The 14,999-nt window shown below is 37.4% G+C and overlaps 1 protein-coding gene across 1 annotated transcript; it reads right to left on the reverse strand.

Moving 5' to 3' along the window:
- Window positions 1–6,894: 6,894 nt before the first annotated feature.
- LOC125885222 (uncharacterized) lies at window positions 6,895–9,743 on the reverse strand. The gene is made up of 4 exons (XM_049570772.1): window positions 9,569–9,743; window positions 8,133–8,459; window positions 7,871–7,981; window positions 6,895–7,786 (listed from the first exon to the last, which is right to left on the reverse strand). The coding sequence occupies exons 1-4, from the start codon at window positions 9,642–9,644 to the stop codon at window positions 7,689–7,691; spliced, it is 612 nt and encodes a 203-aa protein (XP_049426729.1). The 5' UTR covers window positions 9,645–9,743; the 3' UTR covers window positions 6,895–7,688.
- Window positions 9,744–14,999: the final 5,256 nt, after the last annotated feature.

A 14,999-nucleotide genomic window follows, 5' to 3' on the forward strand; every position in this document is an offset into this window, starting at 1 on the left:
TGGTTTTCAATGAGACAACGCTTGGTAAACTAGAAAAGAGGGATGATTAAAGGATGGCAATTCTGAGCTAAGCTTACAAGTTACAGGAAATCAAAAAGAAACGGGGGACTGAGGCTAACATGTGACTTCTAGTGAACCAGCCATAGTGTGACTCAGACTGAAGGGATGGCTGTGAGTGGGAAATAATGAAAGGTTTGTTATTTATAGCTGCTGTGTTGTGGGGGCAGAGAAGGGTGGTCGATCTGTAACGTTCATGCTCTCGGTGGTTAACACCGCCCAAACGATTCCTGTGCAGATAAACCCTGCAGCTGTAAATCACTGCATGTGTGAGAAAGTGTGTGTTTGTTTTGGAAGCGAAAGAAATTTGGAGTGTATCTGTGTGTGTGTGTGTGTGTGTGTGTGTGTGTGTGTGTGTGTTGCATTGTTGTACAGTATTTCATGACTTACGGAGCCGAACTATCAGGAGCACCAGTGTTAAAATTTAACTTATGTGAATAAATATTAATATAGGCTTACATGGGCTGTGTACAGTTAATTTTGTAGAACATCTCTATCAGGAAAAATGTATACTATTAACAATTAAACACCACTTATAGGTTATTTTACAGTAAAGTCAAATATCTGTATATAAAGATGATTATAAGGATTAAATGTCAATAAATGCCTTTCAAGTTAAAAAAAACTAAGTTACCTGCACTTTCATTTTTCTTTCTGTTTAATAACGCACAATGTGATTTTACCAAGTAGGACATGCTCCTGGATCAACATCCCATATCACATTCCTGGACCAACATTGCAATCAACCAATCACAGCCCTCTGACATCATCACTGTGCTGCTCTCGGGCTTCTTTCCAAGTTTCTTTGTGCTGCTTCAGAGCTAAGCTAGTTTAACAAATTGAAGTTAATTAAACAAAATCCTCAGTAACATTAAACAAAAACCTTATAAGATTCTTCGTCTGGCCTGTATCCTTTCATCGTCCAGGTCAATTAGACCATGATCACCATTTGGTGGTCGGTGTTTAGGGCAGTTGGTCCCTCCATCTTGCCATGACCCAGGCAGCCTTGGAGGTATCACATGGTGTTGTACAGAGCAGTTCTTGGGCATGTGTGGCAAAGGGGCGACATGGGCGGTTGTCTTTGCCTTGACACTGACCAGGTGTTGTTTGAATGATAGTGTTCTGTCAAGCTTCACACCCACATATGTGGGGAAGGGCTGGAACTGTAGTCTGACGCTATCGATCATGATGTTTAGACCTTTTAAGTCACTAAAGGGTTAGCGAATTAGCTTGTTAACTCAACTGGCTATGCTAATGAGTTAACTTGCTGATAACAGGCTAGAATATTGTTCACTAACAAAGAGTAAGGATACTAGCATTGCAAGCTAATTTGCTAACCCTGCAGTAGCTTATAAGGTGTTCGTTTAATGTTACTGAGGATTCTGTTTAATTTATTTAACTTCAGCTTAGCTCTGAAGAAGCACAAAGGAATTTTTAAAGAAGCACAGGAGCAGCACACTGACGATGTCAGAGGGCTGTGAACGCGATGTGGGATGTTGATCCAGGAGCATGTCCAACCTGGCAAAATCACGTTGTGTTTGTAGTAATCATGTCTTCAGTGTTGGAACAGTATTGACTCTTTAAGTTAGTGGATCTGAAATAAAACTTGAGACTTTATCTGCTTTTGTTTCACTGCTTATTTTTATTATCTGTGTTTTAGGGGTATATTGAGAGTAAATATCAGATATTTCTTCACAAATAACACCTTAAATTTGTAACCAATCCTCTAAACTTGCTTGGATTCTAAAGACATTGTTGGGTTGTGATGTATGTGGACTGTGGGTGGTACTGTAACCTCACCAAAACCTTTCACAATAGGAAACTCATTTCCTCCACAGCCCACTCTGGTGACTTTACCATTTCACCCTCAGACCTTGTAAGTGGCATAACGGCGTCGTTGTGCCTTTTTTTTTTTTCAATAATCTATGACTAACCCATGTAAATATTCAAAGCTTAAAATACCCTTAAATTAACACGTCTAGTTCCACAATTGTTGTTTCAGGTATTTGAGTGAGTCACTTGTGAGTCATGGATAGATTTTAGTTTCACGCCAAAACAACATCTTTTGAAAAACATTTTAAAGTAATTGTTGGCATGAAATTAAAGCACATCATGAGTTCAATCCAAAGTCCATAGGATGCAGTTGCTTTTACTGTTCCCTAAATGTTTTAGAAACCTGCCAACTTTATGGTTTAAGTCAGTACTTGCCAACCAGGGGTACCTCTGCTGTTCCCAAGACAGGTATATGTAAATACTGAGAAGTAAGCTCAAGTAATTTGCTGTTACTCCTGGACCCTAACTTAGAGAGCATGAAAACTATTACAGTAAGAAATTAAACAAAAGGGTTTTTTTGGGGAGTTTTTCCTCATCTGCTGTGAGGGACCAGAGGACAGAGGGATGTCATATGCTGTAAAGCCCTCTGAGACAAATTGTGATTTGTGATATTGGGTTTTACAAATAAAATTGAATTGAATTGAATTGAATTGAATTGAATTGAATTGAATTGAGAAGTCCAACCAGTTATCTGAAGGTTATTTTTTTCCTGCCTCTGTGCCATCAATACCCATTACAAATTTGGGTTGTATGTCCTCCTGTGCCATTCTCTTTCACACGATACCAAAAGAGCAGCTTGAGGATTTTTTTTTTTTTTTTTTAATTTGGCACAAATGTCCACTCGGACACAATGATGAACTGATTACATTTTGGTGGTCAGAGGTCAAGGTCATAGTGACCTTGCATGTGCTCATTCTCGTGAATGCAATATCTCACGAGGGCCTTGAGGGAGGTTTCTCAAATTTGGCACAAACGTCCACTTGGACTCAAAAATGAACTGATTAGAATATGGTGGTCAAAAGTCAAAGTCAATGTAACCTTGTTCACATTCTGTAAACACAATATCTCAAGGACACATTGAGGGAATTTCTTCAAATTTGGCCCATTTTAATTTAGTCAAAGGTCACTGTGACCTCACAACCCTCCATTTTTTTGGCCAAAACTCAAGAATTCATACACTTATTATAACAAAATTTCACACAAATGTTTCATAGAAGAAAATAATGAATTATGCCATTTTATATCCAAAAGGTCAAAGGTCAACTTCACTGTGACACCATAATGTTCTGCAAAGACACATCTAGCTATTACTCAACATCATATCCGAGGAACAGAAGGGGAGACATCTGGTCAAGATACATAATTGGTGACACTAATCTTGGGTGTCCACTTTGAAACTGTGCTGATTGTGTTTATGCTGCTGGAGGGAAGATGTGTGTGTACCATCCATGTTTTTACAGACACAGATGTAAACTCTAAGTGAAACTTGACTGGTTGATGGAGGCATTAAACCACAAGGCAATTATTCTAGGTTTTTGTTTTTAGCAGAAGCTAATGAACACTTGAAATAGTTAGCTTAAGAGAATACACTCAAATAATTAGCTAAAGCTTATGAATAAACATTTAAAATAGTATTATAAGTATGCTGAAAATATCATGAGCTATCATCTGAGCAGATACCTAATTATATCAACACAATGTCCCATAAAACTCCTCCCTACCTCCCTCTCTCCTCCCAAACAAAGAAGAGGTAAATCTCACTAAATTGGCCCTCTGGGCTCCCTTACATTCAAGATGGTGGCACAGATAACAAAACTGGGATATATTTATGCCTCTCATGCCTACATATCAGGTTTGGAATGTATCTGCACATGCTCCAGTTCAAATTAAAACCAGAACTTTTCCATTGATGTGAGTTTTTGAACCACGTAAAAGGCCGGACTTGTTTGTTGCCATTTTAGGCTAGCTGATTGTTGGTGTTGTACTGAAGCTCTAGAACTGTATCTGTTTCCCTCCTGTACACCAGAAATGCTCTTTGCTCTGTGCTTTTACTTAAAGATTTAGCAGATTACCTGCAGCCCCTATCAGTCAATTAAGAATGAGGAGTCAGCAGTCAATAAAACAGGGTTTTCAAGATTACCTTGAGCATACAGTCATAAATGTGCACACAAAATATTAGGCTGATTAGTCCAGTTGTATGCTAGATTAGCTGTGGAGAAATACACATACAGACTTAACCAAACACATGACTGCCTGCAGGCTTACACCCAGTGGAAATACTACATAAAAACTTCAAATGGATAATAAATAAATAGTCAGCTGGGCTAATGGTTATGACATATATAATTGGTGAATAAGCTAAAACGAATGGATAAATCAGTTTATCTGGTTAATCTTGAGTGGATTTCACAATAAAGGCACAAGTGTGTTTTTCTTTTGCCGTTTGTTGTTTATGGAGTCACACTGATGACTTTTTTCCAAACTGAATTCATCCTGTTTTGGAACTGAGCTCTGCAGTCTGAACTAAACCATTGTAACATTTTCCCCAAACTTTCATGTAAATAGACATTTTTTCCTCTCTCAGTTTCCACAAACCTCACAAAGACAGGAAAGGGTAAGTAGTTCTTTTGTTACTCGGGGGCACTTGTGGCATTTGACATATTTATTTTGAGTGTTATCAGTGATGTCATTAGAGCAAATAATTTGACTATTAATAAAAACATTGAGGCTTATCTGGAGGAAACTGTGCTAACCTTGAGTCACCTTCACAATAAAAGCCTTGTTTCCTCTTGTTTTGGTCCCGATGGGGCTTTTATGGTTTATGGAGCCAAACTTGTAGGAAATAATAATAATCTACTGCTTTGTTTCACTTAGATTATAAATGGCCAAATGCCCTTTAAATTCAGAATCCAGAGTTTTGTTTTGACTCCACTAGATGGCAACCTTCTTTAATTTGCTTTGAGGGAGAGTTATCAAGTTTTCATCTTGTCCTGTCCAGCTTTCATACTTTTTTGTGCACATTTTTTTCTCTCCCACATTCCCAGAATAACAATACTGAGAAACTAGCAACGCTGTTAAACATCTTGACATCTAAAAACAGCTTGAAACAGACTGATATATATAAAGCTCTTGCACTTCCTTGTTTGTCACTCAAAAGGGGCAACAAGTGTCTGTACCTGCATGTGTCACTTGAGGTGGTGGGCGATGCAGGGTGGGGTGTTTTTTCGAAAGTGAGCACGTCTGTGTGTGTGCAAGTGTGTGTGAATGCTTGTGCCAGATTGTGCAAGCAATGCAGCGACGTACGTCAGCTTTTAGCACTTTCAAAACCACAGAGGTAGCACATCCCACAGGCCACGCTGCTCCATGTGCTATGTGCAGCCCTGCACTGTACGGCTAACTCCCTGCTATCACTGATCCACTCTCCACGCATTTGACAAATCACTTCTGAATTGTGTTTGTGGCCATTTAAGCAGCTGCAAACTACTTTGCTTTGACACAGTGCCTGTTGCTTATTTTGTGAAGATAAGAGTCAACAGAGCATTCTCAGACAGTCAGTGTGGTTACAGCTTTGATGCCACAAAATCACTCTGAAATCAAAATGCTAAATGTAAATGTAATGTCATTGCATTCTAGGTGTCAAGCTTATTACCTGTGGAAGATTTGATTCACTTTCTAAAAGTAAAATGTTATGTTCTCAGAGACTCTCAGAGTCAACCTAAAATGATGGGTAACACTTCACTTGAAGGTATCTACATCAGAGTGACATGACACTGTCATAACTATGACATGACACAATCCTGAACCTGTCATGAACATTATGTACATGTCATAAACGTTTATGACTGCTGTCATTAAGCTTCATTCAGTTTTTCTAATGACAAGTTGACACTGTTTGGGTTGTCTTGATTATGACAACTTGATATTAATCAAAGTGACATTACCAGAAGTTGTCTTTGTCATGACAAGTTGACATTAAATTTGTTTGGGATGTCCTTATTATGACAACTTGACATTAACCAGGATGACATTACCAGAAGATGTCTTTATGTTAATGTCAAGTTGTCATAATAAAGACATCCCAGGACATCCCAAAGTGTCATGTCACCCTTATGTAGATACCACCAAGTAAAGTGTTACCAAATGATGTCTTTTAATTACCCAGTAATCCTTGTTATTGCTGTCTTTAGCCTTGTGCACTAATTCTAACCTAAAAACAAGATGTTTTTTTTGTTTGTATCATGACCTTCAGGGTTTACCTTCACATGAAATGGAGATTTTTGGTTCACTTTTCATTGACACCGTAGCTGGTTTCAGTCTGAAGTGAAATGTGCCATTTCCTGGATTCACTGTGGGAGAGAGCTGATCTTGTGATGAGGTGAATCAGAACAAAAAGAAGGGATTCCCCCTGTCTGTGTGCTCCAAACATATGCTTCAACACCTGTTTATTAAAGGTGATTCATACTGAAATGTGACAGACGCCGATTTATTGGAAATATGTGTCAAAATCACAGTGGAAAACATTCAGATGACGCAACAACATCAGGATGAAACAAATATTTGAGTTTAGTATGCGGAAACAGCTTCATGATACATTAATTGCACCTGGCATCCCTGCTTTTCATTTTAATTTTTAAACTCTGCAACACAATTTTACATTTGTGTGTATCAGTCAATAATGCACAAATTTGTGCTCATCAGTTTGCTAATCCTATCAGCTAAGCTAACATCCACCCTTGTGAATGCAGAAAGCTAATATACCATAATGTTTTATAGCCTGGTTGTTATTTACCCACTGATACTAATCGGATTTCTCAATAATCATTAGAGCGAATACGTATTTTCCAAAGGTAATATTCAGAAATGCGATATTTTTTTCTAGCCCTGCTACAGCAGCAGGATCGGGGGCGGTTATTTGTTTTGTAGTATTGTTCACACCGCCATCCAGGGGAATTTCACCCTAAGGAAATTTCCAGAGAACCTAACCACTCAGAAAGGTCACACAGATTTCCATAACTGTAAATAGTAATTTTATTCAACAAGATTTATTTTAAAGGTCCAGTATGGCCAACATGAAAATGCAAAAACTTAAATGACCCTATCTGGAGCCAGTGTTTGATTTGTCCGTTCCGGGATACTGTAGAAACAACATGGCGGACATGGCAGGGATTGCATAGGAATGCACATGATCTACTGTTGGACTCTCTGTCTTAATGTTTCCAGTCTGATGATGAGTGGGGATGTGAGTTTAGGGTTAATATTCTTCACTGTAAAACCACTTCCAGCCTTTGTTTTCATATACGTTTAAGTGACGTGTGGTTTAATTCTGCTTCCTGTTCGTCAGTTGACAGTGTGTCTGCTCCCAAATGCACAACAGATACTGTACCCAAGAAGAGACGCTACTTCAATCGATATTGAAAGAGAGCACAAAGAACAGAGGTGCAAACACACACACACGTGATTTACCTGTAAATGTGTTACACTCTGCACACACACTGGTAGATTAGGAAATTTCATTTCTGCTTTTAAACAGCTTTTTTCACAGGAAGTCAAAAGAACAAAACAGAGCCAGCAGTAATATTCAATGTTATTCACATCAGTAAACAATATAAAAAAGATGTGATTATTTTAAGGCCATAAAAAGCCAATCAATTATTCCCAAAGCATATTACATAAAAATGCATAAAGCCAAAGCTGAGCGTTGATAAACACAAACCAGGTACAAGTTACAGGTAAGAAAATCTTGGAATGAATACAATAACATGTTTTCATATTCATCATTCTGACTCAACAGACTGATTTCAAGGCACAGACATCAGCCGATCGTTTTCATGGATATGAGTGGTGTCAGCATCATGGGAGTTCTGGCGGCTCAGATCTGGTGTCTCCCTGGATCTTCCTGCACAGTTGGATTGACATCAGAAGAGGTTAGTTACTGTTCTCAGGTCCTCCGCTGCCGTTTGTAAAAATTAGAAATTCTCACCTTTACACCTCCATCTCGATGCAACATATAGAGTCAGCATTATGATGACCAACGTCACAAACCCGACAATCTGGCTCATATATATCCAGATAGGTTGAGGTTCTGGCGCCGCTGCAAAATAAAGAGGATATCAGACTCAGCATCAACACAGAGTGTAAGCCATATAATGCATATGAAACAACGACATCACTGTGAGAGAGTGAATTAAACATCAGTACAGACCAGTTTAGGTTTAATCTGCTGTGCAGAGAGGATCTCTCACCTTTGACTAAGACACTGATGTTACAGCTCACACTGCCTCCACCTTGACACTGATACACACCATAGTCGTTTCTGCGTATCATTTTAAAGATCAAATACGATATCCTTTCTTGGTTTACAAATGCCCAATCTGTACTAATGTGACTGCCACTGCTGACATTGACAGTGACACGTTTAGTTCCCACATATTTATACCAGGTGACATTTTTGTTGACTGAATTGCTGCAGAAAGCAACTATGCAGTGAATCCTGAAGTCTTGTCCAGAGACAGGTTTATAAACGGTGCTGTCTGCCACTTTAATTTTGACTTTACAGTTTGGATCATCACCTGTGAAAGGAAAAAAATGGTGACAAATTAGAGATGACCGACAGTGTGATACCAGCTGATGATCACAACAAAATATGAAAGCAGAGAAAAGTTAGCTACCCTTTTAAAAATCAGTCTGTAGGCAGGACTCAGAGAAGAATTAGATCAGAGAAATAGTTATATGTTTTTTTTTTCCATGCTGCAGCTGCAGCCATCAAACTGAAAATTCAGGTCAGCAAGTTGTGTGGTTAAAACACTTTTTTCTTTTTTTTTTTTTTGCATTTGGTTCTGTGCTACCAGAAATCTTCCAAACTAAATATGTTTAAGTTTGCATTACAGACTGTTAGAGTTTGGGTGTTGCAGATCAGGTTTGACAAAGTAGAAACAAATATATCTTCACATCAATCGGCCCGCCTGTAGAAAGATTTTAATGCTGGCTCGAAATGTTACACAGCATAAAAATTCTTCTAAAGGGAACTACATCTTTGTGTGCAGATCTTTTTAACTATTTAAACTTTTCTTACTGTTATTTTTTTTTGCTTTAAAAAGACAAACTTTTTAAAACGTCCCCTAATCTTTTTTTTATTATTATTTTTGCATTTTTAAACTTTTTTTTTAAATTACCTTTTTTAAACTTTTTTTTTTAACTTTTTTACTTTTTAAAAACTTTTTAAGTGTGAAAAAACTTTTGTTCATTTTTTAAAAAACTTGTTAACTTGTATTTTTCAAAACTTTTTTAAACTTCAGAAAGAAATATTTTACATTTTTCATTGTTTTTTTTATTTTACATTTTTTGCATTGTTTAAAATGTATTTACTTAATTAAATATTGCATTTTTTTGCTTTTTCCTTTATGTGAAGTAAATTGAAAGCAACAACATTCACATTCAATCTAGTTCATTTAATACTGCGTCGTTGAGGCTTTTGGTGTGTCTGTTCACCTGCTCTGGATTTTATGTGTAAGCTGTACTAAGTATATTTGAAACCTTTTCAGTCTTTACAACATTGAATATGAGAAACATAATGTATGATATCTGTGAATACGTTACTTACTGAAGGAGAAACAGAGGCCGTAACACAGACCTGCTCAGATTGAGAGTGAGATACGCAGATAGAAAAACATAAACTTACCATCAGCATCCAAAATGAGGTAGAGCACTGCAAAGATGGACACTTGAAAGATGTTCAGACAGTAGTTTGGTCTCATGGTGGAAACACTTCAAGAACCAGCTATCCACTTCTGTCAAACATGTATCACTGTAGGTCTGCTCTAGATATCACAGTGAATGATGTGTGGTGTACTGAACTTCCTGCTTCTAATTACGTGGTCTTTACTGTATGTGTACCCCCGTTAAACTCAGCAGATGTGTCATAGTACAGAAAAGGACATTTTAGACACACACACACACACACATACACACAGAGCTTTTTGCAACCTTTCTACATCTGAAACATTTATGTTTCCTTGGTTTTAGATTGTTTTAATGTTAAAACAGTTAAAAGTGAGTCTCAACAGTGATGCTGTCATTTCATGTTGACTGAAATCAAACCATTATAGATACACATTATGTTATCTGATTACACACACACACACACACACACACACACACACACACACACACACAAAAGATGTGATTATTTTAAGGCCATAAAAGCCAATCAATTATTAGCAAAGCATATTACATGAAAATACATAAAGCCAAAGCTGAGCATTGATAAACTCAAATCAGGTACAACTTACAAAATCTTGGAGTGAATACAATGACATGTTTTTATATTAATTATATTGACTCAGCAGACATCGGCTAATCATTTTCATAGATATGAGTGGTATGCCAGGCATCATGGGGGGGCTGGTAGCTCAGATCGGCTGCATCCCTGGATCTTCCTGCACAATAACAACATCAGAAGAGGTTAGTTACTGTTCTCAGAATCATTAGACTGAATGTGTACAGTATTATATATTTGTTCTTATTGTTTTGTGGCATTTATCGTGTTTTTTACTGTTTTATTTTTCAGATGAGACCTTCAGCAGTCTGCAGAGGTTCTCTGCTGCTGAACTACCAAAATATGCAAAAATCAGAAATTCTCACCTCCACACCTACATCTTGATGCAGCACATAGAGTCACCGATATCATGAAAATCATCTTGAGCACAACATAACAGATCATACATGACCCGAAAACTGTGATTCTTGGCGTTGCTGCAAAATAAAGAGGATATCAGACTCAGCATCAGCACAGAATGTAAGCCATATAGTGCATATGAAAATCAGTCTGTAGGAGGGACTCAGAGAATAATTAGATCAGAGAAATAGTTACATGTTTTTTTTTCATGCTGCAGCTGCAGCCATCAAACTGAAAATTCAGGTCAGCAAGTTGTGTGGTTAAAACACTTTTTTTTGTTTTTGCTGTTGGTTCTGTGCTACCTGAAATCTTCCAAATTAAATATGTTTAAGTTTGCATTACAGACTGTTAGAGTTTGGGTGTTGCAGCCATGTCTGAGATCAGGTTTGACAAAGTAGAAACAAATACATCTGTACACCAAGTAGATCCTGTTATGTTAGCTCAGAATGCTACACAGCATTGAAATCTGTCTTTGATCCAGCACCCACTCCATTAAACACTGGGTTGAAAATTTTAACCTTACTTAAATTCTTTTTGCTTTTTTTTTTTTTTTTTTACATTTTTCATACAGCTTTTTAAACTTTCTTACAGTTTCTAAATATCTTTCATTTTTCCTTTTTTTTTTAACTTGTTGAATTCTTTAAAATGTTGTATTATTAAGGTTTTTTTTATATTACCTTTTTTTTTTCTCCATTTATTAGCTCAGAGTCTGTCAGTGTCAAAGAAAGAAATCAGATTTGGGAGGAAGTGCTGACCCAAGAGGCTAAATTTAATTTAAAACAACTGCTTCAATGTATTTTATGGTGAATCTACATGTTCACACTGCTATTCTGCCATGCAGTATGTGGCCTGATTTTTTTTTAAACTTGTAATCACCATTATCCAAAAAAAAAAAAAAAAGCTTTGTGTAAGGGTTAGGCTAATATTTTCCAACAATCATCAACACATAGTCTATTAAATCCTCTTGAGGTGCAAACAAGAACTAAAATTACTGCATTAAAGCATCTAAGACCCAATTTTTTTTAACATATTGTCAGTTTAACATCCAGTCAGTGGTTTACTTTACAAAGTAAGGTTGTACATTTATGACATGGTGGCTTATGTCCTTCACTTTTTCCTTCATAGGAATTTAATGAACTGACCCAACATTCACATTTAATTTCCTTGTTGAGTTTTAATACTGCGTCGTTGAGTCTTTGGGTGTATCTGTTCACCTGTTCTGGATTTGTGAGGTATAACATTTATTTGAAACCTTCTCAGTCTTTATAATATTTCACATTTCAAAACATGATTTACCTGATTCCTGTTTGTGAATATGTTACTCAGCAAAAGAGAATCAAAGGCCAGAACAAAGCCCTGCTCAGATGGAGAGTGAGATACGCAGATAGAAAAAAACCCCAACTTACTGTCAGCATCCACAGTGGAGTAGAGCGCCGCTAAGATGGACACTTGAAAGATGTTCAGACGGTAGTTTGGTCTCATGGTGGAAACACTTCAAGAACCAGCTATCCACTTCTGTTAAACATCTATCGCTGTAGGTCTGCTCTAGATATCACAGTGAATGATGTGTGGTGTACTTAACTTCCTGCTTTTGTTTGCCATGGTCTTCAGTGTATGTGTACCCCCATTAAACTCAACATATGTGTCATAGTACAGAAGACGACATTTTAGGCATACACACACACACACACACACACACACACACACACACACACACTTTTTTTCAACCTTGCTTCATCTGAAATTCGGGGGATTTTCGAGTAAACATCTTTCCTTGGTTCAAATCAAATCAAGTTTATTTATATAGCACATTAAAAAACAACCGCAGGACACCAAAGTGCCGTAGAAAATAAAATACAAGAATAACACACAAATATATACTGTAGCAATATAAAATGTACACAAATATAAAACAGGATAAAATCGGTAAGAACAATTACATACGTAAAAAAGATTCTAAAATACTAAAATATTGAAACCACTACAGACAACCAAAGGCCATTGAAAACATGTACGTTTTAAGATTTGTCTTAAAAGTGTCAGTGAAGGGGCAGGACTTAATTGAGACTGGGAGGCTATTCCGGAGCTTTGGAGCAGCTTTCGCAAAGGCACGATCTCCATACCCACCAGCCTCGATCATGGGACAGTTAAAAGACAGTGTTTGGAGGATCTAAGAGGTCGGAAGTTGGAGTAGGGGCAGAGAAGTTCAGCAATATACCAGCCCACTTATGGCTTTAAAAACAAATAAAATCACCTTAAAATCAGTCCTGTATTTGATAGGTAGCCAGTGCAGGGACGCTAGCACTGGTGTAATACTGTCTGTTTTTCTTGCAGCAGTGAGGAGTCTCACTGCAGTGTTCTGCACCAGCTGCAAGCAATACTAAGATGACTGGCTGGCACCCAGGTACAGAGAGTTACAATAGTCCAGCCTTGAGCGGATTACTGCAGTGTTTACGTGTTTCATGTCATTGTGAGAGATGATGGACTTGAGTTTTACAACGTTTCTAAGTTGGAAATAACAGCCTCTCAACACAGTGTTGATTTGTTTGTCAAATTTGAAAGCAGAGTCGAAAATGACACCAAGACTCCTGGCATGGGTATGAACGTAAGATGTGAGTGGTCCTAAGTGGCTGACTATGCTGTTTGTGGAGTTGGGGGACCAAAAACAATAACTACTGTTTTGTGATCATTTAACTGAAGACATTTTTTTGCCTTCCAGGATTTCACATCCTGGAGGCAGTTCAGGATGGATGTGATGGAGCTGGAATCCCCTTTGGTTTAACGGAAGATAAATATATGTGTCATCAGCATAACAATGAAAAGAGACTTTGTGCTGGTGGAAAATGGAGCCTAATGGAAGCATGTACAGTGCAAATAGAATGGGCCCTAAGATGGAACCTTGAGGTACACCACAAGTGACACGGGCAGCGGAGGAGAAGTGGCCACCAATCTTAACAGAGAAAAACCTGTCTGATAAATAGGAGGCAAACCACTTGAGGGCAGTGCCCTGGATGCCAACCAGTTCTTGAAGACGGTTTAAAAATATACAATGATCAACAGTGTCAAAGGCCGCACTGAGGTCTAATAGAATTAAAATGGCACATTTACCATTAACTGAAGACAGCAGTAGGTCATGTGACACTTTGAGAAGGGCAGATTCTGTGCTGTGTCAAGCCCTAAAACCTGACTGAAATGTCTCCATGATGTCATTGTTGGCTAGATGAGACAGAAGCTGTGAGTAGACAGTTTTCTCCACTACTGTGGTCAGGAATGGGAGCTTGGAGATGGGACGAAAATTGTTTAGTACAGAGTTGTCTAGGTTTGGCTTTTTATGAGAGACTGGATAATAGTATGTTTAAAACAGGATGGTACGGTTCCATTTGTGAGAGTACTATTTACAATAAGGGAAATTGTGGCACCTACAGTCTCCAACACATCTTTAAAGAGGAGTGTAGGAACAATGTCCAAGGGGTGGGTCGTGGATTTAGTGTGTGAGATTATGTCATAAATGTTGGCCAGAGACACAGGCTGAAAGTCAGTAAAGATGGCAGAGCAGGTGGACACCAGAGAGGGATCACTGGCAGGTGATGAAATATTTGATTGAATGGGATAAATCTTTGAAGGAAAAAAGTTTTTAAAACTTGCCTGTTGTTGCTTTTTTTGCTCTTTTTACTTCTTGTTTTACCTTTTTTTTAGAGTTTGAAACTTTTTTAACTTTTGAAAATTTAAAACTTTTTTGCTTTTTTTCCCAAAACTTTTTGATTTTGAAACTTTTTTTTTCTTTTTTTTTTTTTCTTTTTTTTTTTTTACATTTATTTAACTTTTTGGAACTTTTTTAAATGTTGTCCAATAGAGTTTTTCTTTGCATTTTTAAATTACCTTTTTTTTTATTATCTCAGAGTCAGATTCAGGAGGAAGAGCCAACCCAAGAGGCTAATCTAATTTAAAGGAGCTGCTTCAAAGTATTTTATTGTGAATCTACATGCTCAAGCTGCTGTTCTGCCATGCAGTGTGAAGCCTGATTGTTTTTATTTTGTAATCACCATTTTCAGAAAAATGCTTTGTGTAAGAAGTATGGCTAATATTTTCCATCAACCATCAACACATACTCTATTAAATCCTCCTGAGGTGCAAACAAGAACTAAAATTACTGCATTAAAGCATCTGAGACCCTTTTTTTTTTTTTAACATTTTGTCAGTTTAACAGCCAGTCATTGGTTTACTTTACAAAGTAAGGTTGTACATTTATGACATGGTTACTTATGTCCTTCACTGTTTCCTTCATGGGACTTTAATGAACTGCACCAACATTCACACTTAATTTCCATGTTGAGTTTTAATACTGTGTTATTGAGATCTGTTCACCTGTTCTGGGTGTATAACATTTATTTGAAACCTTCTCAGTCTAATGAATGGTGGAGGGCCACAAGGCAAC

The sequence above is a fragment of the Epinephelus fuscoguttatus genome, linkage group LG24 (assembly GCF_011397635.1).
Source record: "Epinephelus fuscoguttatus linkage group LG24, E.fuscoguttatus.final_Chr_v1".
In the NCBI taxonomy this organism is placed as follows: domain Eukaryota; kingdom Metazoa; phylum Chordata; class Actinopteri; order Perciformes; family Serranidae; genus Epinephelus; species Epinephelus fuscoguttatus.